We start from the raw sequence: 24,995 nt of genomic DNA, 5'->3' as shown, positions 1-24,995 counted from the left end.
CCGCGCCGCCCCCCCAAAACCGGGACCGGAATAGCCATATAAGGAGCGGGAAGCCTCCGCCGGAACCGGGACTTATAAGGTTGTTTCCTAATATGGAAAGTGCGGCGGAGGCTTCCGGCGGGCTGGCCGGGGCGGATGAGGACCGGGGACCCCGGCGCCCCGGGGCCGGCAGCGCTGCGACGGCGCTGCGACGGCGCTGCCCACGGCAGGAAACAGGCCCGCAACGGGCGCAGGGCTCCCTGACCGGGCCGGGCGGGGCCCCCGCGGCCCGGCTTTCCCGGTGCCAGGCGCTGACACCAGGCGGGGTCCTCCAGCCCGCATCCATATAAGGGTTTCCTGCCTTCCATATTTGGCCATGTACGTCAGGGCCGAGGCGGGCTGCAGCCGGTGGGACCCGATATATAGAGGCGGCGCCGGGGCGGGCGGGGAGCCGAGCGCTTCTAGCGGGCAGAGCCGGGGGGAGCCCCGGGCGGGCGGGCGGGGAGCCGAGCACTTTCAACGGGCAGCGCCGGGGCTACCGTGGCGCAGGGCACGCAGCAGGCGACGGCCGCCTCGCCACAGCCGGCCCGTCCACCGGGCCCTCGGCGGCAGCGCCACCATACGTCGGAGCCCGAGCCCGGCGCTCTCATGGCCACGGCCAAGGCAGAGATGCAGCTCCTGCCTCCACTGCAGATCTCCGACCCCTTCGGCGCCTTCCCGCACTCGCCCCCCGCCATGGACACTCACTATCCCAAGCTGGAGGAGATGATGCTGCTCAGCGGCGGGGGTCCGCAGTTCCTTGCTCCTCCCGGGGCGCCCGAGAGCGTGGGCTTCGGCGCCGCCGGCGAGCCCGGGGAGCAGCACTTCGAGCACCTCGCGGCAGGTAAGCGCGCTGGCATCGCCCGGGCGGGCGGGAAGTCCCGGTCCGCTGCGGGGGCAGCGGCGCTTGCGGGGGCTCCGCGCTGCATCGGCGCCCCCTTCCCGGCAGCTGCGCGGGGGGATTCTCCTGTGTGCGTCAGCGGCTCCGGGCTGGCTGCTGCTGGAGACCTCGCAGCGGCGCTGCAATATGTTACGGTCAGTTTTTAACTAACCAGAAGCAAAGATCTGGGGCTGCGCTGTGTGGGAATGGCTCGCGAAGCGCTGGCAGCAGCTGCAGTGGCTGCTGGAAGTAATCGCTATTCCTCTCTTTTCAGACACTTTTCCCGAGATCTCCCTGAACGAGAAAACCCTGCCAGAAACCAGCTATCCCAACCAAACGACGCGACTGCCACCGATAACCTACACGGGGCGCTTCTCCCTAGAGCCAGCCCCCAACAGTAGCAACACCTTATGGCCAGAGCCCCTCTTCAGCCTTGTCAGTGGGCTGGTGGGCATGGCTAATGCACCTCCCACCTCTACGCCTTCTTCATCATCACCATCCTCCTCACAGAGCCCCCCTCTGAGCTGTTCTGTCCAAGCTAGCGAAACTAGTCCAATTTATTCAGCTGCACCAACTTTTCCCAATTCCAGCGCTGACATTTTCCCTGAACCACCAACCCAGTCCTTTCCCAACCCCTCTGGAGCCCCCATCCAGTATCCACCTCCAGCTTATCCGACTGCTAAAACCAACTTTCAGGTGCCAATGATCCCGGATTACCTGTTCTCTCAGCAACAGGGTGAGCTTAGTCTTGTTCCGGCTGACCAGAAGCCCTTCCCAGCCCTTGAGACCAGAGCACAGCAGCCTTCCCTCACACCGCTGTCCACTATTAAGGCATTTGCTACTCAGACTGGCTCCCAAGAGTTGAAGACCCTCAACACTAACTATCAGTCCCAGCTGATCAAACCCAGCAGGATGAGGAAATACCCAAACCGTCCCAGCAAGACCCCTCCTCATGAACGACCCTATGCCTGCCCAGTGGACTCCTGTGACCGAAGGTTCTCACGATCTGATGAGCTAACACGGCACATCCGCATCCACACGGGACAGAAACCTTTCCAGTGCCGCATTTGCATGCGGAACTTCAGCAGGAGCGACCACTTGACTACACACATCCGCACACACACAGGAGAGAAGCCATTTGCCTGTGACATTTGTGGCAGAAAGTTTGCCAGAAGTGATGAGAGGAAGAGACACACTAAAATTCACCTTAGGCAGAAGGACAAGAAAGTAGAAAAGGCAGCTCCGGTCTCTGTTGCTTCTCCAGTTTCTGCCTACTCATCCTCTGTGACAACATCCTACCCCTCCTCCATTGCCACCACTTACCCGTCGCCAGTGCGCACAGTGTATTCCTCCCCTGCTCCCTCTTCCTATCCGTCCCCTGCACACACCACATTCCCATCACCTTCTATAGCAACCACTTACCCCTCTGGCACTGCTGCTTTTCAGACACAAGTGGCCACGTCCTTCTCATCTCCAGGGGTCACCAACAATTTCAGCTCACAGGTGACCTCGGCACTTTCAGACATGACGTCAGCCTTTTCTCCAAGGACAATTGAGATTTGCTGAGATTACCTTCTAGAACGGGAGAATTCACCTCTTCCATTGGTGTTATCAGACATGGAGCCTCCAATTACTCCCTCAACACCATACGTTGCAAGGCTATTCAAATTTTCTTTAAACTTCAGCTGCCTGAAACAACTGCCATTTAAGTTTTCCACCTCCGTTGAATGACTTAATTTGCATGGACTGTGGATATAAGTTCAGTATCATTTTCCCTGTAAACAATAGTCTTTTATTAGGAAGAAAGGACTTTTGATTAAGTATGTAGCTGATGTAAATTGTACATGTGTCATGGTTTTGCTTTCCTTTAGGTACTATCGATGTGAAAAATCTTTGCTTATCCATAATGTATTATTTGGAGTTCACAGGGCCATATTTTGTAAATGTTAATTCTATTTCAGTGACAATGCTGTAACAAGTTTCAAACTTCTTTGGGAACAGCACTTACTGTATTTGAGCATGTTAGAGTGATGCTATGTAAATATCTCCCGATGAGACACTCACATGTGGCAGAAGTTTTGTTTTTAAAGTTACAAGTCTTGGTGCCTTTTTGTGAAGCCTTGCTGACGTCATGCATTTGTGTGAATGGATGCTTTGCATCTTGCCTTAAAGTGAAAGGTATGTTACTCAAAGAATGTAAGAGAGAGCAGGGAATGGGTGGGGAGGGGAGCACCAGAAAGCCCTGGGGTCAGAATGTAAGCAAAAAAACCACCCCACACCTCTCAAAGTCTATTTTTGCTACAAAAATGTAAATTTATATATATATATTCAGGAGTTGGAATGTTGTAGTTACCTACTGAGTAGGCAGCATTTTTTGTATGTTATGAACATGCAGTTCATTATTTTGTGGTTTATTTTTACTTTGTAATTGTGTTTGTTAAAATGAAAGTGATTGTTTGGCTTCTAAACACATTGAATGCGCTTTCTTGCCAATGGGATATTTGGTGTACAATACCCTTCAGAAAATAAATAAATAAATAAATAAATAAATAAAAGAAATATCAAATCGTGTGGACTTCCACATTTTCTTTTAAGTTGCTGCATAGGAAGACTGTGGTGCAGCAACCCTGACTCCTTGAGTAGCTGAGAAGTAACAAGTGCTGCTTGTTTCCTGGGGAAATACCCACATAAAGAAAGGAGGGGAGAGCAATCTCTCTAAATCCCATTGCTCACAAAGACATGGATGGAGCACACACGTCTTTGCATTAGGTGCACTACCTGCTCTTTTGAAGTAGGCACGATTCCTGTTTTCTGGCTTCTCAAGAAGCGTGTGAACTAATCTTAGGAAGAAAAACAATTCTGTTTTTCCCAGTGCTGAAAATGAGGTTTGAAAATTAGAATCTCAACTGTGTGTTCATAGGTAGTCAGAAATCTTACTGGATGGCAAGGTAATAGAGCAGTTTCTAGGCTGGAAATACAATAAGCTCAGTCCAAATGGCTGGTTGATGGAAAGTAGCCCTACTCAACTGAGGGCTATCGTAAATTCCTCCTTGACACAACATAGGGTATATAAGTGTGTGGGCCTGATAGGCTTTAATACAGATGTTTCAGCATTTAGAGGAATGCCCTTCCTTACGTGGTGGCTTGAAATACACTTCAGGAGGTATGTGACCCCTCTGCAGACCAAATTCAGAGGAGTTTGCATCCATGAGAACTGGTAGTGCAGGTACAGAGGAGGGTTCTGGTGTCAGTCCTTTCAGGTGGGCTCTCTACAAATCACTGATGTTTAGGGTTGTTAGGAGCTGAGATGCAGATAGATACCTGCGTGCACCCGGCACAGTGTAAACTGGCAAACAGTCTCTGTTGGACACAGCATGCCGTACTGCTTGCCAAAATCGACCACACTGGCTAGGAAGGGCAACCTGCTAAAGACCCTGGGCTAGACCCTCTTCTTGGGGATGCAGCCCAACCCTGGCAAATGGCAGCAATTCTGGAAGATACCTGAGAGCTAACTGTTGGTAAATCCGAGTCTGTTGTCTCTCAGGTGGGACTGTCCTCAGCGGGTTGGGACAAGCTGTGGGGAAGGGCCTGTGCTGCTTTGTCTCTGTGCTGGTTTGTACCTGCAGTGCTGGGTGTGGTCCACAAGCTGCTCACAGTGACTTGGCCCTGGCCCTGCTGGGCCCTTTCAGAGGAAAGCACTAGCTCTTTTCAACCCAAGGGCTCCAGCCTCTGGCCAAGGCAGAGTGGGCAAGCCAAATATGTGGCTTCACACTGTCTGAGCCATGTCAGAAGCCACAGAAATCCACTTACGGGAGATAAGACATTGAAGAAGGTCCTTCAAATGTGATGCTTCAAAGAAAGAAGCAAATAACATTATGTAAAGCTAACCAATTTTTTTTCCCCCCACCTCTGGTTCCCAAAGCCAACAGCAAAATATACAATTGGAGACAGCCCAAGTCCATTCTGATCTGTCAGCACTGCTCTGTTCAGATGTTTAGAACAGAATAGAACATACAGACTAGACCAGACCAGACTAGAATAGTTCAGTTGGAAGGGACCTAAGGCCTACAACGATCATCTAGTCCAACTGCCTGACAACTTCAGGGCTGATCAAAAGTTAAAGCTTACTATTAAGGGCATTGTACAAATATCTCAAATACTGACAGGCACAGGGCATTGACCACCTCTCTAGGAACCCTGTTCCATTTGACCAACCTGTCATTAAAGAAACATTTCCTAATTTCAAGTCTGAGCCCCCACTGGTGCGGCTTTAAACCATTCCCATGTGTCCTGTCACTGGATACCAGGGAGAAGAGATCAGCCCCACCTCCTCTCCACCTCTCCTCCTCAGGAAGCTGTAGATGTTGCTGTCATTTCAAGCTAGTCTCTGCTGACTCCTGGTCTAGACTTCTGGAATTGTGGTTGTGCTAAAAACTGACCAAGTGGGCTCTCAAGCAATGCCTGAGGGTGCCTCAGGTTCTCCAGAGCACTTTGTACAGAAATGAGCAGAGATGGTAATTACCACGCTTAAAGCAGCAGCAAAGAAGATAGAAGATAGGCGCTCATGGTGCATGTGCGCAAAGTGGACCAAGCCAGGCGGTGTTGCAGGGCTATAAGGAATGAAGGCTAGAGCACCCTTTCTAGCAGCAGGGCATGTCTCTGACGTCTGGCTAGGCACCTCTGCCCACAAGACTGGCCTGTGGATGTCAAGGCAGCAGTGCAAAGGAGGTGACAGGATCTGCAAGGCCTCTCTAACTCAGAGAAATGCTGGTCGTACTTGCTCCATGCTTTCTCCACTTTGTGATGGTAAATCCTTTCAACTTGTGGAGGCCTCCAGAAATCCACCCTAACTCTCTCCCCTCACTTCGTGGCCTTCTCCTTAGGCCTTCTCTTGAGGCTGTTGCAGTCTCCCTTTAAATGGAAGAATTCTGACCTCCCACAGCTGTGGGCATTGGTCACAGGCACTCCACAGGTAGCAGTGTCCAGCTGCAAGGATGCTCAAAGGCACTGAACCACATATGTAGGTTTATTGTTGGCCCCATGTTAACCATGACTCAAAAAGCAATATGGCTGAGTAGTGCAAACCAGCAGTGTTCTGAGGGAAGGGCTCAGCACTTGTGCACTGTAGCCTGCCTATGACGGCCTGCAAGCTGCCAAGTGACAGTTCCCATCAACTGGGGGGTCTGAATTGCATCTCACTGCAGGAAGCTCCCCATACTCTGGAACCTCCATTTTGGAGGGGAAAAAAAGAAAAAAAAAGAAAAGTGAAAACTATTGATATGCCAACCGGGGCCACTTTAAGACAGATACTCTTTGGTGTAACTTGCTAGAAAGTGCTCATAATTTAAGCTTTGGCATTTAGCCTAAATTGCAACAGGTTGTGCTTTGCATTTGATGTCTCTAACATAAATGAAAGAAAATGCATGGCGATTTTTGCTCCCACTCTTTTCATGACCTTCATCCCATAAAATGAAAGCAGATTCGTGGTTGAGAAAACACTGATTGTACATTTTCTGCGAGACCTTTTCTCTTGCTGTTAGTCTGAAAAAGAAAGGATTTCTGATTCTTAAAATGTTTGCTCCTAGTCTAACTGGGAGGGTAAGTTGGTCTCAAGGAGGCTGCTTCCAGGGAAACAGCAGGTGTTGTCATGGGCCGAGGAAACCCCTCACCTTGTGTAGATAAGAGCCCGAAGCCCCGCAGGAAGGGCGGCGGCGAGGAGGAGGAGGAAGCGCAGGCCTCCGGCTTTTCCAGCCGCGGGCAGCAAATCCATCTGCCCAAATCAGACCTGAGCTGGCCGCGACCTCCCGCCCGGCTTAAGCTCTGGCCGCCCGCGGCAGCCCGGCTGCTCTCGCGGGCCCGCTCGCCACCGCGCCAGCACCGGGACCGCGCCAGCGGGTGGGGCCCCATCGCGCGGCCGCGGGGCGGACAAGGCCGAGCGGAAACGCCGCTCCCGCGGCGGCCGGAATCGTGCCGACCATATTTGGCGTTTCCTCCGCGCCTTTTATAGCACTTCCGAGGACCAAAAAAGGCGTTTCCTGCTGACGCGAACCCGGGGCTGTGCCGCGGAGCCGGCCGCCTCCTGGCCTCGGGGTGCCCTCGCGGGCCCCGCACTAGCCACGGGCGCCCCGGGAGGCCTGTGCTGGGCTCTGGGCAGCTGCGGCCGGGCGCTGCCGTATGAGTGCCGGCGCGCCCGAGGCCCGTGGAGGGCAGGCCGGCCGGCCTCCAGCACTTCGTCGCTGCTGGTTGCTGTTGCGGTTTCTTTAATAGAGATTGAGTCGCTTTGTCTACACGCCTACGAAATAGGTAGGACGGAGCTTAACCGTGGGAGTGCTGAAGAAACCAATGGCTTTGTCCACCTAGGCTTTTCCTCTGTAGAGCCTTTCCATAAGCTGCTGCTCACGTGGGGAAGCGCCGGCAGTCCTTGCCGAGGTGGTTTTTTTGTGCTTTAATTACGCTAGAAAAAAACCCTCTTAATTTTTCTTTCACTTCAGAAATAAGATAAAAATTATCTCAGGCATACTTACAGGGATCTGTATCCCCTGTCATATGCTATGTGGCCTGTTGCACTGTCCTGTTGTTTTCTGGAAATGCCACTGGAGAATCCATATAAAACAAGTGAAATGCAACTGTTAAAACTATTTCTCTTGCAACTGTGAATTGCAAGTAGGTCATGGGCCCTTGCTGGCTGAAGACATGAGACTTCACAAGAAAAATAGAGAGCTATAGGCAGAGACTTTGAAGTGAAGAGATATGTGATCATGGGCCTTTCTTTCCTCTGGGACTTTTACTGGTGCATGTCTGGACCATAGGGACTGATTTTGTGCATTTGAGCAAGACCTCAAGTAATCCCAAGAAAAATAACTTTGTAGACTCTAAAATGGTAGCTGGGAACTGAAGGTGATCAGAGCTGCAGTATATGTCCTTAGAAGAACTGCCCCCAAGCACATCCTCCACATTGTTGAGTTTGACTGGGTGGGGTGGTTGAAGGCTGACTCTCGGAGAATGTCTAGTCTCCTTCTAAAGCAGACTGTTAACTAAGGCTAGAGAATTTGTTGACTTTTTGGTGCAAGTATCTGTTCCTTTCAAATTTTCTCTATTTGTGGCCCACAGAATTCTTGGGAGTTATGAGTGGAGATAATTATGTATGAAGAGGGCTTGACTATGTGATTCTTGAGCTAAGCATTCCATGTTTTTACCTGTGTGCATTATCTGAATGTAGTCATAGTAAGTAGTAGTAGTTAGATCTAGAAAGAAGGTTGCATGTTTTAAAGTGGGTTAAGATTCTAGGATGAAATATGAGCTATAGCCAAAGAACAAGAACTTTTAAAATAGTTAAGTTGTTCTGCTTTAATCAAATTGATTTTGTTTTAAAAAATCCAACCTTGACTGATAGACTTTAATGGTTAATGGTCTTGAGTTGATTAACGAAACTCTCTCCTCTTAAATAACAGAGGCTGGTGCTTATGCAAGGTGTCTAGTACTTTGCAGGCTTCAATTTCTGATCATTCTTTGGCAGTACCACAATGAAAATGATGGATGGTTAGGCAGAAGTATTTTCAACACGCGTACTTCACTTCCTTAACTACAGAAAGCATTATTAAAGCATGCTTCTTGGACGTTTTTTTTTTAATACGCATGTGGGTTTATCGTTTTGTTTTGTGAGCTTTTCATACTACTATTCTGTATCTCCGAATGCAAATGATGATACACAATGACACTACCAGTAAAAATGTCAATAGCTAAAAGTTCTGCTATCCAGTGTCCTCTGCAAGGTTGACCTAAGTAATATGGCTTGAATTCTGTTATCCTGACTACTGTGATAGTGAGCTTCCCCTGTAACAATAAAACTGTTGATTGCAAATGAATTTGCTAAAATCAGAGTTGGAGGGATAGGGAGAAAAAGTTTGATTAGATCTTTAAAGGATGGTAAATACTTCAGAATTTTGCAAAGATGCAGTTTAAACTTAAGCAAACTATTACTTGTTTTCTGGCCGTGGCTACTCTTCAATCTGACAAGTTTAGTTGGGGATGGCTTTAGAAGCTCTTGAAAGCATGTTACGTAATGAATATCTAAAATGTGTTTATGCCAATTGCTGCATTCCTTTGGCTGCACAGGGGGGTTAGTCCTCGGGTTATCTACATGAATGTGACCGGCTGTGTAAGAAGTCACTGAGCTGGCTGGTGCATTCCAGCATGTGGTATTCTGTGGACTGCAAGTATGAACTGGAACAATGCTTCCAGGTGTGTCTGCATATACAGCAATTCTAGTCACAGCAGCCTTGGGGAACCCTCAAAGTACTGTAAACATACTTTAGTAGGACTTAAAACATCAGTGACAGAATCGTGATTAAGTCCTGGAAAACAAACGCTCTGGAGAGAATGAGTTTAATTTTACCACTTGTAATAGTTTTGATGAAGTTTATCTTTGGAATACCTGAAAGAACACTGGAGTGTAAGGAAATGAAGGGATAGACTCAATAATTAAATCTTATTACAAATTTCCTAGCACAAAATGTCGACAGTGATTTTAGAAAACTGTCTAAAAGGTTTCTTCCTAATTAACTGGAGAACTGGCCTTAGGAATGCTTTTATGTATAGTTGGAAATCTGACACAAAAGTTGAAGGAAATGTACAACAGCAGTATTTTGACCTGAAGATACTTGTGATTACAGGTCTTGGATATGATTCTTAACTTCTCTTTGTGTAAATAAGCTTGAGAATTATGAGAAACTCTGATGCATTCAAAAGAACTAGACAACAGCTGTGAAGCACTGAATTTAGTGGCAGAAGCTGTCCACGCATCTCATGTTTTTCCTTAAGGAGGAGGACCTTTTGTGGACAAAACCAGGCCACCACCACCTGAGGTGCAACTGTGGTTGTACTATGCCAGAAATCTCTGGGGTCATAAAGTGAACACATCATGTTGTTGGTTTTTTTTTTGTTTGTTTGTTTGGTTGGTTGGTTTTTTTGTTGTTTTTTTGGTGTTTGGGTTTTTTTTTTTTTGTTTTGTTTGTTTTTGAAGAAGTACACCTACCTTAAAATACAGTGGTTAATAAGCAAGGAAACATTGATGACATTTGTTAAAGGAGCTGGCATACTGAATCGAATGAAGATCAGTCTCTGGTGCATTGTCCAAGGTAGCACCGGAATATTATTCTGGTGATTGTAACCTGTGCCTGGCAAATTTCATGAGCTAGAGCCCATGTCTTTGCACAGTTCATCTAACTTTGTCCAAGTGATTTTTTTTTAAGCTATAAAAAGTTTTAGCATTCACTATATCTGATGAAAAAATGAATTTTAGCATATCCAGATGCTGCATGAAGAGAGGAGTGTGTGTTTAAACTCGTTACTTTGTTTGATGCCTCTTAAGACTTCTGTTACAGAAGATAGTGAGTAATATCACTTCCCTGATAGCTACAAAGTCTTTCACTCCTTTCCCAGTTTGCTCTCTTTCGTGAAGCAGCAGAGTCTGTTTTGTACAGCAAGTGATCTGTATCTCATATCCTTTTATATATCTTTTGTCTTACTGCTCTCTCATTTCTCAGAGGTAGAGGCCTGCACTATACACCATATTCAAGATGGAGGAATGATATGGATTAATTGTAATTTCCCCCTTCCCCTCAAAAAAAAAAGTTTTATTTTTTAATGTATTTCCAAACCATCTATCTGGCTTTTGAGCTATGAGCTTTTAAATCTAATAATTATCAAGATCTTCTTTGGGTCGTAACAAAGTTTTCTCAGACACCATCATACAGTGTATAATGTTCAAAATGATAACCCACATCCCCTGTGCCTGTTTGGGGTTTTTCTGCATTATCCACACTGAAATTCATTTGTGGCTTTACTGTCTGTTCCCACAATATCGTTGGCTGCAGCAACTCTATAGGGACATTTTTTTAACTACACAGAAGGACATTGTTAGAAATCTCTGCCACCTAACTACTCACCTGACTTTTTCAAATCCTCCATAGGTATGGTTTTTAGGGCTAAGCAGAGATCTATGCATGAGTCTGCTGGCAGTTTTTGCCTGACTATGAACTGACCATTTATTCTGGTTCCTTCGGCCTTTTAATAAATTGCTTCTCTGAGGAGAACTGTTCCTGTTCTCCCATGCCTTTGGCGAGGGTCTATACTGGATGGTTTCTGGAAATCAAAATAGAGTACATACATAAGATGAACTTCTCATGTCTGTGTGCTCATTGATTGTTCCAAATAATTCTGAAGGATTTGTCAGGCATGAATTTGCTTTACAAAAACTCTGCTGATGTTTTATGTAAATTTATTACTTACGTACCTGCTAATTCTTCTAGCTAGATTCTACTAGTATGCTTCTACTGGCATGCCTGCAGTGGACATAGAATTTATAAGCCTGAAGCTAGCTGAAATCTTTTAAAAAAAATCTTAGGTATGGTATCATCCAGTGCCCTGGTACCAAGAGAGAGCAGCACAGCTATTATGCTTGTTACTGCATCCTCAAGTTGAGCATTTGAAGGGATACCATCAACATGGAAGGGAATAACAACATGGTCTGATGACTTGTTACTCATTTTGATGGCTTAAACCCTTCTGTAATCTATCCTACAGACACTTTAGTTTAAAATACTCTGTAACACAACTCCTATAAAAGAAATGGAAGGGCCTGCAGTGACAGGACAAGGGGAATGGCTTTAACCTGCCAGAGGGGAGACTGAGATGAGCTGTTAGGCAGAAGTTCTTCCCTGTGAAGGTGCTGAGGCGCTGGCGCAGGGTGCCCAGAGAAGCTGTGGCTGCCCCATCCCTGGCAGTGTTCAAGGCCAGGTTGGACACAGGGGCTTGGAGCAACCTGCTCTAGTGGAAGGTTTCCCTGCCCATGGCAGGGGGTTGGAGCTGGAGGAGCTTTAAGGTCCCTTCCAACCCAAACCAGTCTGGGATTCTAAATGGGGTGTTCTGGGGTGGGGAGGTGGCTCCTATGTCTGCAACTCCAGTTTTGTTAAATGTAGCTTATCTTTTATGGAACTATAAAGTATGATGTGGAAGGTACCATCTTCTGTTGTAGGACATAGTGGGGGTCAGGATGAGCATGATCTCTGCTTTTGCACCTGAATTTTCTTTGCATCCTCAGCAAGTGGCTAGTGCATAAGGAGTTGCCTTTTTCAGGGTGCAGAATGGCTCGGCACCTTTCGGGGATGCTTGCAGGGTACTTCATTGTCCCTAGAGCCTTCGGGAACTATAGAGGGCTGCTTATAGGTTACGTCTGTATAGAATTCCTCTACTGTGTAGGCATGCAGCAGAACCTGGAGCGTGTGTGATGAGAGAAGATGGCGTGTGTCTGTGGGAGGCAGGGTGCATGTGTGCGTCACCAGCAGTGTGGTACGGCCATGTAGTGCATGAGCAAGTGAGGCTACGTGTCTAGGAAGCCTCATCTTGTAAGAGCTGTAAGACACCCTTGTATTCTCTTAGGTGGAGGACATCCAAGTGACCAGAGTTACAGAAGAGGAAGGGAGGAGAAAGAAGCTTCTGAACTGTCAAATTCTTCCAGCAGCACCACAGGAGCAAGAGCTGTGGTGAGTCCCAGGCCCCTGGGGCACTGTTGTCCTTCTCTCTCTTCTGTGTCCGGGTCCCTCCCTGCTCATCTCCTGGGCCCCTCTCTTTCCCACGCTGCCATGATTTTTTTCCTCCCCTGTACTTCTCCTTTCTACTCGTGTCTTGCTCCCCTTCCCACACCCCTTCCCACACCACCCCCCCCCCCGCCTTTTTTTTTCATTGTCTGCCTTTGTCCTGAGCCCATAGCTGTTTTTTTTCCTTTTCCATCTCTGTCTTCATCTGCATCTGTCTTCCTCCCCCCCCACCCCGATTTCAATTTCTCTGGCCTGTTCCCTGGTATTCTTTTCCTCTCTGTGCCTGTATGTGCTGCTCTGTGTCCCTGCCTTCCTATGTCTCTCCCTTGCTCCTTCTCGCTCTATCCTCTTCTATCTTGCTTCCTGTCACTGATTTTTATTTATTCTGTATCTCACTGTCCCTGACCTCCTTTGTGTTAGTCTCTTATTCTCTCTGTCCCTCCCGGCTGTTCCCTGCCCCTTTTTTCTCATCCTCCATCTCTCAGCAGGGCTTCTAATACCTTTCTTTCTGCATCTCTGTCCTGCTGCCACCCTGATTTTAATTCCTCTGCCCTGTCACTCTTTTTGTCTCTTTTCATCTGTCCCTGCTTTTTTCCCCATATGTGTCCAGATCCCTCTCCCTTTTTTTCTCTTGCTGTCCCTCTGCTCTGCTTACTCTTGCTATCTTTTCTTTCTGTCCCATTCCTTTTTCCATCATTTTTAACTGTATCCTCCTGTCCAGCTAGCTGTCCCTTTTTTCTGTCTCTCTCCCTCAGTATTTTTCTTTCCCCATCTCTCCCACTGCTCATCACAGTTGCTTTTTACCTCCAATGTTTTCCTGCTCTCTGTCCCTTTTTTCTGTCATACTGTTGCTCCCTGCATATGTATTTTTTTTTTAATTCCCCCATCTTTTTCCTGCAGCCCATCACTATTCTTTCTCTTCCATCCCTTTGTCCTGCTCCCAGACCTTGTTTCTCTTTCCCTTTGTTCTGCCTCCCATCCTATTTTCCTGTCTTATTCGATGTCTCTGTCATGCTCACTGTCCCTACAAAACTCTTTCTGTGTCCTTCTTATCTTCTCCCCATTTTCCTGCCCTTTCCCTCTTTGTTTCTTCCCCCCCCCCGTTTCTCTCGCACTCTGTCCTGCTCCCTGTCACTGTGTTTTCTCAGTTCATCTCTGTCCTGCAGCCAAGTGCTTTTTTTGTACCTTTCCACCTCTCTGTCCTGATGCCCATTGTAGGTTTTTCCCCCTAAATATCTGTCCTGCTCCCTGTCATCTTATTTTTGCCTTTCACTTTCTCCTGCCTCCCTGTCCCTTTCCCCTCTCTCTGTATCACCTTGTCTTGCTCCCTTTTCGTGTCTTTGTCTGACGATGTGTCCTGCTCCTTGTCCTCCCCCTCTGTATCCCACCCTTCTTCCTGTCTCTCTTCTCTTTTGATCCTTCTGTCCCAGTGCTGCTTCTCTCTCCACCTCTTTACTGCTCCCTGCCCCTTCTTCCTCTCACTGTTCCTCTGTCCTGCTTCCTGTCCCCATTTCTTCTGTCTTTACTTCTCTGTCCTGTCTCTCCTCTTGTTCCTGTCCAGCCGACTCTTCCTTTCTCTTCTCGTATGTCCTACTCCCTGATCCTTTTTTCTCTTCCTCCATCTCTGTCCTCTAGCCCATTGCTGGGTTTTTTTCGTTCCTTTTTTTTTATTTCTTTTTATTCTCTTTCTACACATTTGACCCTTTCTTTATTTCTCAATCCTTTCGTCCTGTTCTCTGTCCCTATTCTCTCTATCTGCATGTCCCATACCCAGTCCCTGTCTCTCCTTTCTTCTCTGCTTTCCCCGCCACCTCTCTATGCCGCTGTCCTGATCAGCAACCCTGTGTTTTCTTGCTCCTGCTCTCTGCAGATTGTCTTGTCCCTATTCATGATTCCTGACCTTTCTTTCTCTCTCTGCTCCTCGGTCTTCTCCCTTGTTTTATTTTTCTCTTTCTAGTCCTCTGTCCTGCCACCCATCACTGTATTAAATAGAGGAGAAGCTGGCAGATGGAAGATCCCAGAGTGCCCGGCCCGGCCCCGCATGGCCCCTCTGTCTGTGTGTCCTGCTGTGTAAATAGCATCAGTCAATAGCAGGTCTGGCAGCAGGGCTGTTGATACCTAGTCTCAATATTGCTGTAGTAGTGCTGCAATGTGTAGACCTAACAGATGGGTTCAGGAATGGAAGGAGAATGTCCATGCCCTGTAGAGGCTATGAATGCTGACCCTTTTCTTTGCCTGCCTCTTTCCCATGCACGCAATGGAGCTGATTGATTTTTCTCCCTTGTTCTCGATCTAAATGTTTGGGAACCTGTTGCTGCAGTGGGTTTGCAGTTTGTGTTGCTGCCTTTTCATAAGAATTCAAGTTAGGGATTGCTTCTGCTATGGCCAAGTTTCAATGTATGGTTTTTGGCTTAAAGCTTCAGAAACCACGTTTGCTGAACATTGACATTGGTGCTCGCAGGGATGCGCAGTGGCTCCTCATTGAAACAGCAAGTGCATGTGGGCAGGCGTAGGGTTGCACTCTGGATCCCAGAGCTTTACGTATTTTTGCCGTTGGGAGATGAAATAGAGCGTGTATCTGTTAAATCGTATGACGGTCAAAAGCTGGGCCTGGAAGAATAAAAGTGATTCCTTTTTTGCAAGAAGGCAGTTGACAAGGACAGATGTGTTGCTGTTCACTTAAACTCAAAATAAAAATACTCAACTTGTGACGAATAGGGTGAGGAAATCCTGGCTGTACGTAGGCTCGAGAAAAAGCGTGTGGGTGTCTATGTCCCTCACCTGTGCGCTTCTATCAGAGCGGTTCTACTGAAACTCAAAGCTGCCAATGAGTTAAAGGCAGGGTTGTCTAAACAATGCAAAAGCTCTAGTGGCCTCTAGCACCAGCTGTACCAAAAGATGATGCAAAATACTTTTATATAGCATTTATTTTATTTTTGTATGTATATTTTATACATTTTATATATATTTATATTTTTTTAGATATTTTAAAATTTTTTTTATATATAGTATTTATTTTTTGCTAGTATAATAGCACTATTTATTTTTACTGGTATTTATAATACTTGCCTCGGTTGTAGTCTTCACAAAGCTGCACCAACAAGGGAAGCTTTAGATTCCTATCCAACTTGATGTTAAGGATCAGGAATCCTGCCTGATCTCTTGGCAGGATGTCGGCTGCCAGCACAAGGTACGTCGATGGTGTGTGTCTGGATTTTTCTGAAGGTATGTGTAGTATGGACTTTAAGGTTGACATCAAGACTGTGCCAACTCACCTTCTCTATTTTTTTCTATGAAACATTTTAACACAGATATTAAAAATAAGGTCTGTTGTGGAGCATGTGATGCTATGTGAAGCTTACTCCCTTCCGTTTATTGTCTCCTAGCTGGCATCTTGTGACTAGCTGAAACTGGCTTGCAGGCTAGGAGGTAGGTACAGAATTCCGAAACAAAGAATCGGAGCATTAGAGTGATTGTTTTAAGGAGGTGCTTTGGGAAGCCAGAGCTGCTCACTCCACACGCTGGCAGAAGAGCCCATCTCGCCTACCACGTACTGCATGATGCCGGCAGTGAAGTGCAACCGCAACACTCGCTGGCAGGAGCGGCAGGGGGTGCAGAGCTCCACTACGTGCCGCAGCACAGATGGGCACCCCAGCGCTCTATGGTCATCCGCTGAGCAGCATCTTGTACATAAAAGTGCCTCTCTGCTTTCCCCACTTGGGGAGTGTGGCCGGAACAGCCCCAGCCTTGTCCTGTCATCGAAGGCAAAGGCCTGGAATGTTTTCTGGTACGGGGCAGCGACTCTAAAAGCCGGGGCTGCCTGTGGGAAAGGGGCAGGGAAGCATCAGCCCTGTTCCCCCAGTAAGTAGTTGCTGTCCCAGGAGGGTGTAAACTGCTGGGGAGCGGCAGTTGCTCGCCCCGCTGCCTCCGCAGTACCGAGTAAGTGAGAGGATGCTGCCATCCTGAGGCAAAAACTCGGTACTGCAGGCGGTGGTCAGGCGCTGGGCGCCGCTCGCTGCTGCCACATGCGGCCAGAATGCAGTACTGCAGACCGGGCTCCGCGCATGCGCGGTGGCGCTGCTGTTCGCCGGCAGCGCCGACGGGATCCTGCGGTGCCGGCAGGGCGGTGCCGCGCACTCGCTGCTGCCTTCCGGCAGAGAAGTGCTGGCGGCGCTCCACGTTCAAGGTGGCGGCGGGCGCGCCGGGTGCTCGCGGGTGTTGCTGTCTCGTGGCCGCAGCCCGATGTTCGCGCGCTGGCTTTCGTCCTTCCTGCGGACGGAAGGTGGCCGGCGCATGCGCGGTGCCCGGGAGCAGCGTTGCGGCGCGGGGGGTGCAGGTCCTGCCACCGGCGGCAGCGGCAGGTGGGGTCTGAGGCCGTACGGAGGTGGGGCGAGCGAGCCTCTTCGGCGGGCGTAGGGGTGGCTCCTGCGCGCTGGCTCCCGGGAGGTGGGGGGGGGACGGGAAGCTTCAAGCCGCCCGGTGCGGCAGCTCCCGGTCAGCTGCAGGCGGGGCGGGGCAGGGTAGCCCCGGGGAGTTCCCCGAGAGCCGATGGAAGGGAAGAGGGGAAGGAGGCGGACACCCCCCAGGGTGCAGAGGCCGGGTGCCTCGTCGGCTCGCCGTAGTTCCCCCTGGGCCTGCCCTGGCCCTGCTCACCCCCTGCAGAAGCCTCCAATTCCATCGCCTACCCGAAGTGTTTCCCATCGCCCCAGGTCTCCCCCAAGCCCCGAGGTGATGGCAGCGATCTGGACCTCGAATGTGCTGTCAGAAACCCCAGCGGGAGGAGCGTCTCTGGCCAGGAATGATCTACGGTAATAACTGTTGCTGCTTTTTCTTTCCCAGGGGCCACGCTGAGGGTGCGGGTGTCCGTTCTGCCCCATGGGATGTTGTTGACTGCTCCCACCTCACGCTCGCATGGGCTGTCTCTGTCTGGCCTCTCTCTCCTTGCAGTATGGAGGCAAAGAGTGCTCACTGGCTGTGAATGAGAGCTGTCAGGGCTGAAGCTGGAGAGACCAAAAAAAGGTAAAGAAATCGAACACCGTAAATCTGGCAGCACCCTATTGCTGCAGGCAAGAGACGATCTACATCTCTGCATGCCGAAGGATCCTTCTTCATAGTTCAAAGCAGGCCAGAGTGCCATAGTGTACCGAGGGGTGTGTATGTCTTACCTACAGCATGGTACAGCTGTGCAGGACACATGCAAGCAAGGCTACGTGTCTAGGAAGCCTTGTCTCGCAAGAGCTGTGAGACACTTGTGTATTCTCTTAGGTGGAAGACAGCCCAGCGACGTGAGCCATAGAAGAGGAAGAGAGGAGACAAGGAGAAAGAAGTATCTGAACTGTCAAATTCTTCCAGCAGCGGCAAGAGCTGTGGTGAGTCCCAAGCCATTGGACTTTGTCGCTTCTCGTGTGTCCTGGTCCCTCCCTGTCCGTTCCCTGGGTGTCTCTCTTTCCTGTGCTGCTGTGATTTTGTTTTTTTGGTCCCCTGTACTTGTCCTCTTTTTGCTTGTCTTGTGTCCCGCTACCTCTCCCTCTTTTTTTTTTTCTTTTTTTCATCTGTCATGGTTTACACCCAGCCAGTAACTCAGAGTCACACAGCCGCTCGCTCACTCCCCCACTTCCTTTCCCTCTGCCTCTGGGTTGGATGGGGAAGAGAATGGTAAGAATGTTGTCGTGGTTTAAGCCCAGCCGGTAACTCGGAACCACGTAGCTGCTCACTCACTCCCTCTTCTTCTTCCCCCTGCTCCCGGAGGGATGGGGAGGAGAATCAAAAGAGTGTAACTCCCATGGGTTGAGATAAGAGCAGTCCGGTAACTAAGATATAATACAAAACCACTACTGCTACCATCAATAATAATAATGATAAGGGAAATAACAAGGGGAGGGGATACAGTTGCTCACCACCCACTGACTGATACCCAGCCCGGCCCAAGCAGCGATCTGGGCCTTCTGGGTAACTCCCACCGGTTTCTGTACTGGGCATGACGTGCCATGGTATGGAATACCCCTTTGGCCAGTTTGGGTCAGGTGTCCTGTCTCTGCTTCCTCCCGGCTTCCCCTCCTCCCTGGCAGAGCATGAGACTGAGAAAGTCCTTGGTCGGAGTAAACATTACTTAGCAACAACTAAAAACATCGGTGTTATCAGCGTTGTTCCCAGGCTGAAAGTCAAAAATACAGCACTGCACCAGCTACTAAGAAGGAGAAAAAATGACTGCTGTAGCTGAACCCAGGGCAGTATCCACTGCTTAATCCATACCATTTGTGTTATGCTCAGATCCCACATTTTTCAATATACCGTCGCTTTTGTCTCATATATATATATTTATATATACACCCACACACAAAGAGAGAGATATCATTCCTTAGTCCATGGACCAATCCCTATAAAGTTGCTGAATTCATCCAGTCCATGATGTCAGGCTCCATCTCTTGTAATAGTCTTTCAGGGCAGGAGGGACGGTGTGTAGTGTTGGGTTGTTGCCTGCTGATGACACCGTTGAACTCGTCTGGTCACTGCTGAGCTTATCTGGTTTCGTCAAAATTCATTCTTTTGTTGGGGTGATGATCGGAGGGAAGTCAGGGTCAGTTGCTGGTGACCTGAAGACATCTAGCTGGTGGGCTGTAGAAGTGTTATATAGCAGGCAACAGCATACAATTGAGTTCATTGGCTGTTTTCCCCCAAAATTAAATCCCCTTGAGCTACACATCGGACTTCCCCATCTTCCTGCATTACCCACCAAGTATATCCAGGTCCCTGAACAAAAGCAACCCCACGAGTGGGTTTGCCTTTACCTGAAGCAGGAAAAAACTGGACTGTTTTCCCCAACAAATCATGTGCACCACAGGAACTTTATCCCCCTCTACAGTACGTAAAAGTTCTGATTGGGCTGGGCCAGCCCTGTTGGCAGATCCCCTTGTGTTGACCAACCAGGTGGCTTTTGGTAAATGTGTATCCCAGTGTTTGAAAGTCCCACCACCCGTTGCTCTCAGTGTAGTTTTTAACAGCCCATTGTACTGTTCGATTTTCCCAGAGGCTGGTGCATGGTAGGGGATGTGATATACCCACTCAGTGCCATGATCTTTGGCCCAAGTGTCTATAAGGTTATTCTGGAAATGAGTCCCATTGTCTGACTCAGTTCTCTCTGGGGTGCCATGTCGCTGCAAGCCTTGTTTCTCAAGGCCCAGGGTAGTGTTCCGGGCAGTGGCGTGGGGCAGAGTGTATGTTTCCAGCCATCTGGTGGTTGTTTCCACCATGGAAAGCACATGGTGCTTGCCTTGGTGGGTTGGTGGGAGTGTGATATAGTCAATCTGCCAGGCCTCCCATACTTGTACTTCAGCCATTGTCTTCCATACCAGAGAGGCTTTAACCACTTGTCTTGCTGAATTGCAGCACATGTTTCACATTCATGAATAACCTGGGCAATCGTGTCCATGGTTAAGTCCACCTCTCGATCACGAGCCCATCTATATTTTGCATCTCTGCCTTGATGGCCTGAGGTGTCATGGGCCCACCGGCCTAAAAATAATTCACCTTTATGTTGCCAATCTAACTGCATCTGAGCCACTTCAATCTTAGCAGCTTTATCCACTTGTTGACTGTTCTTATGTTCCTCAGTGGCCCGATTCTTGGGTACATGAGCATCTACGTGGCGTTCCTTCACCACCAGGTTCTGCACCCAGGCAGCGATATCTTGCCACAGTGCAGCAGCCCAGATGGGTTTACCTCCGCGTTGCCAGTTGCTCTCCTTCCATTGCTTCAACCACCCCCACAGGGCATTTGCCACCATCCATGAGTCAGTATAAAGTATTGGCCATTTTTCTCATTCAGCAATGTCCAAGGCCAGCTGGATGGCTTTCACCTCTGCAAACTGACTCGATTCACCCTCTCCTTCAGCAGTTTCTGCAACGTGTCGCAGGGGACTCCATGCAGTTGCCTTCCATCTCCGATGCTTTCCCACAATACCACAGGACCCATCAGTAAACAAGGCATATTGCTTTTCACTCTCTGACAGTTTATTATATGGTGGGGCTTTTTCAGCATGCATCACCTCCTCTTCTGATGACATCCCAAAATCTTTGCCCTCTGGCCAGTCCATGATGACTTCTAGAATTCCTGGATGACTGGGATTTCCTGTTCGAGCTCGTTGTGTAATTAGTGTGGCCCACTTACTCCATGTAGCATCGGTTGCATGGTGGGTAGCGGAGACCCTGCCTTTGAACATCCAGCCCAGCACAGGCAACCGGGGTGCCAGGAGAAGCTGTGCTTCAGTGCCAATCACTTCTGAAGCAGCTTGAACCCCTTCATAGGCTGCCAGTATCTCTTTTTCAGTGGGAGTATAGCTGGCCTCAGATCCTTTATATCCCCGACTCCAAAAGCCGAGGGGTTGACTTCGAGTCTACCCTGGAGCTTTCCGCCAGAGGCTCCAGCTAGGACCATTCTCCCCGGCTGCGGTATAGAGCACATTTTTCACATCTGCCCTGGTCTGGACTGGTCCAAGGGCTACTGCATGAACTATTTCTCGTTTAATTTGTTCAAAGGCTTGTTGTTGCTCAGGGCCCCATTTGAAATCGTTCTTCTTCCGTGTCACCTGATAGAGAGGGCTTACAATCAGACTGTAATTTGGGATGTGCATTCTCCAGAACCCCACAACACCTAAGAAAGCTTGTGTTTCTTTCTTGTTAGTTGGTGGACACATTGCTGTTATCTTGTTGACCACATCCACCAGATCATGGGGATCTGGTGACGTCCATCTTGCCGTTTCATTTCCCAAAACTGAATCTCCTGTGCAGGTCCCTTGACCTTACTCCGTTTTATGGCAAAACCGGCCTTCAGCAGGATTTGGATTATCTTCCTCCCTTTCTCAAAAACTTCTTCCGCTGTATCGCCCCACATGATAATGTCATCAATATATTGCAGGTGTTCTAGAGCTTACCCCTATTCCAGTGCAGTCTGGATCCATCCATGGCAGATGGTAGGGCTGTGTTTCCACCCCTGGGGCAGTCGGTTCCAAGTGTACTGGACGCCCCTCCAAGTAAAAGCAAACTGTGGCCTGAACTCTGCTGCCAAAGGGATTGAGAAAAATGCATTGGCAGTGTCAATTGTGGCATCCCACTTGGCTGCCTTTGACTCCACTTCATACTGAAGTTCTAGCATGTCAGATACGGCAGCACTCAGTGGTGGTGTGACTTCATTCAGGCCATGATAGTCTACTGTTAGTCTCCACTCTCCATTAGACTTTTGCACTGGCCATATGGGGCTATTAAAGGGTGAGCGGGTCCTGCTGATCACTCCTTGGCTCTCCAGCCTACAGATCAGCTTATGGATGGGAATCAAGGAGTCTCGGTTGGTGCGATATTGCCGCCAGTGCACTGTTGTGGTCGCGATTGGCACTTGTCGTTCTTCGACCTTCAGCAACCCCACAACAGAAGGATCCTCTGAGAGACCGGGCAAGGTGGGCAGCTGCTTCATTTCCTCTGTTTCCAAGGCAGTGATACCAAAAGCCCATCGGTACCCTTTTGGGTCTTTGAAGTACCCTCTCCTGAGATAGTCTATGCCAAGGATGCGTGGAGCCCCTGGACCGGTCACAATGGGGTGCTTTTGCCACTTCCTCCCAGTCAGGCTGATTTCAGCCTCCAGTACAGTCAACTCTTGGGATCCTCCTGTCACTCCAGAAGTATAAATGGGTTCCACCCCTTGATACCTTGATGGCATCAGGGTACACTGTGCACCGGTATCTACTAGAGCCTTATACTTCTGTGGGACCGATGTGCCAGGCCATCTGATCGACACAGTCCAGTAAACCCGATTGTCCCCAAATGTAAACCCCACGAGTTGAGATAAGAACAGTCCAATAACTAAAGTATAACACAAAACTACTACTACTGCTACTAGTGATAATGATAAGGGAAATAACAAGGGGAGAGAATATAAAACTAAAAAGGGAAGGGAAAAACCCCAGTAAACACAAGTGATGCCTAATACAATTGCTCAGCATCTGCTGACCGATAGCCAGCCTGACCCGAGCAGCGATCTGCCTCTTCCGGCTGACTCCCAACAGTTTATATACTGGGCATAACATGCTGTAGTATGGAATACCTCTTTGGCTAGTTTGGATCAGGTGTCGTATCTCTGCTTCCTCCTGGCTTCTTGTGCCCCTCCTCACTGGCAGAGCATAAAAGACTGAAAAGTCCTTGATCAGAGAAAACATTATTTAGCAACAACTAAAACATTGGTGTGTTCTCAGCATTGTTCCCAGACTAAAGCTGAAACACAGCACTGCACCAGCTACTAGGAAGGAGAAGAAAAAAAACCCAGTTGCTGCTGAACCTAAGACACCATTGTCTGTCCTGCAGTCCATCGTTTTTTTTTTTCTTTTTCCATCTCCTTGCGCTGATACATCTCCATCTCTTTTTTTGTGTTTCGTTTTGTCTCACTCTGCCCTGCTCCCTGTCACTGTTTTTTGTCAATCCATCTCTGTCCTGCAGCCAGGGCTTTTTGTTCTTCTCCATGTATCTCTCCTGATGGCCATCGTAGGTTTCCCGCCCCCATATCTGTCCTCTGTCCGAGTTCTTCCGCTCGTTTTCCCTGTCTTTAACCTTTATTTTCCTCTCTGTATACCTCTGCCCCTAATGCTTTTTTCTCCATCTCTGTCCTGCTCCCTGCCCTTTTTTCCCCCTCGTTCTCCATTTGTCCTGCTTCATGTCCCTGATTATTCTGCCTTTATTCCTTCATTCTGCTGCCTGTCTTATTATTTCTCCCCCCTTCTTTCCCACATGACATCCTTGTCTCTAAATTGGAGAGACATCAATTTGATAGATGGACCACTCGGTGGATAAAAAACTGGCTCGATGGCCGCACGCAAAGAGTTGTGGTAAATGGCTCGATGTCCAGTTGGAAACCTGTAACGAGTGGTGTCCCTCAGGGATCGGTGTTGGGACCGGTCCTGTTCAACATCTTTGTCGGTGACATGGACAGTGGGATTGAGTGCGCCCTCAGCAAGTTTGCCGATGACACCAAGCTGTGTGGTTCGGTTGATACGCTGGAGGGAAGGGATGCCATCCAGAGGGACCTTGACATGCTTGTGAGGTGGGCCAATGCCAACCTTATGAAGTTTAACCAAGCCAAGTGCAAGGTCCTACACCTGGGTCGGGGCAACCCCAGGCACTGCTACAGGCTGGGCAGAGAAGAGATTCAGAGCAGCCCTGCAGAAAAGGACTTGGGGGTGTTGGTTGACGAGAAGCTTAACATGAGCCGGCAGTGTGCGCTTGCAGCCCAGAAAGCCAACCGTATCCTGGGCTGCATCAAAAGAAGCGTGGCCAGCAGGTCGAAGGAGGTGATCCTGCCCCTCTACTCTGCTCTTGTGAGACCTCACTTGGAGTACTGCGTACAGTTCTGGTGTCCTCAACATAAAAAGGACATGGAGCTGTTGGAGCGAGTCCAGAGGAGGGCCACGAGGATGATAAGAGGGCTGGAGCACCTCCCATATGAAGACAGGCTGAGAAAGTTGGGGCTGTTCAGCCTGGAGAAGAGAAGGCTGCGTGGTGACCTCATAGCAGCCTTCCAGTATCTGAAGGGGGTCTACAAGGATGCTGGGGAGGGACTCTTCCTTAGGGACTGTAGTGGTAGGACAAGGGGTAATGGGTTCAAACTTAAACAGAGGAAGTTTAGATTAGATATAAGGAAGAAGTTCTTTACAGTGAGGGTGGTGAAGCACTGGAATGGGTTGCCCAGGGAGGTTGTGGATGCTCCATCCCTGGCGGTGTTCAAGGCCAGGTTGGACAGAGCCTTGAGCCACATGGTTTAGGGCAAGGTGTCCCTGCCCATGGCAGGGGGGTTGGAACTAGATGATCTTAAGGTCCTTTCCAACCCTTACGATTCTATGATTCTATGATTCTATGATTCTCTTTCTTGGCTGTTGTGATTTAAACCCAGCTGGTAGCTCAGCACCAGCAGCCGCTCGCTCATTTCCTGCCTCCCTGGGCAGAATGGGGAGGAGAATCGGAGGAATGTAAAACCCGCGGGTTGAGATGAGAACAGTTTAATAAGCAAAGTACAATATAATACAACTACTAACGATAATGGAAATAACGAGAGAATATAAAACTAAAAGAGGAAAGGGAAAAAACCAATACATACAAGTGATGCACAATACAATTGCTTACTGTCCGCTGACTGATACCCAGCCTGACCTGTGCAGCGATCAGTCCCTTCTGGGTAATGCCCCCGAGTTTCTATCCCAAGCGCGATGTGGTGTGGTATGAGACATCCCCTTGGCTAGTTCGGGTCAGGTGTCCTGTCTTTGCTCTCTCCTGGCTTCTTGTGACTGTCCTCCCTGGCAGAGCATGAGACATTGAAAAGTCCTCAGAGTAACAATTAAAACATTGGTGTGTTATCAGCATTATTCTCAGACTAAAGCTAAAACACAGCTGCTAGGAAGAAAAATAACTCTATCCCAGCCAAAAGTAGGGATTGGCTACTCTTCTTATCTTCCTTTCCCTATTGTT

The 24,995-nt window shown here is 48.8% G+C and overlaps 1 protein-coding gene across 1 annotated transcript; it reads left to right on the top strand.

Moving 5' to 3' along the window:
* The first annotated feature begins 422 nt into the window (after positions 1-422).
* EGR1 (early growth response 1) lies at positions 423-3,464 on the top strand. The gene is made up of 2 exons (XM_030504731.1): positions 423-862; positions 1,173-3,464. The coding sequence occupies exons 1-2, from the start codon at positions 628-630 to the stop codon at positions 2,462-2,464; spliced, it is 1,527 nt and encodes a 508-aa protein (XP_030360591.1). The 5' UTR covers positions 423-627; the 3' UTR covers positions 2,465-3,464.
* Positions 3,465-24,995: the final 21,531 nt, after the last annotated feature.

Source organism: Strigops habroptila, chromosome 12, assembly GCF_004027225.2.
Source record: "Strigops habroptila isolate Jane chromosome 12, bStrHab1.2.pri, whole genome shotgun sequence".
NCBI classification, from domain to species: Eukaryota; Metazoa; Chordata; class Aves; order Psittaciformes; family Psittacidae; genus Strigops; species Strigops habroptila.
This window is presented reverse-complemented; position numbering and strand designations above follow the sequence as displayed.

Coding starts and splice junctions, on each gene's coding strand:
- EGR1 (XM_030504731.1), top strand. CDS start 628: ATGGCCACGGCCAAGGCAGAGATGCAGCTCCTGCCTCCACTGCAGATC. Junction 863..1,172: donor CTTCGAGCACCTCGCGGCAG/GTAAGCGCGCTG, acceptor CTCTCTTTTCAG/ACACTTTTCCCGAGATCTCC.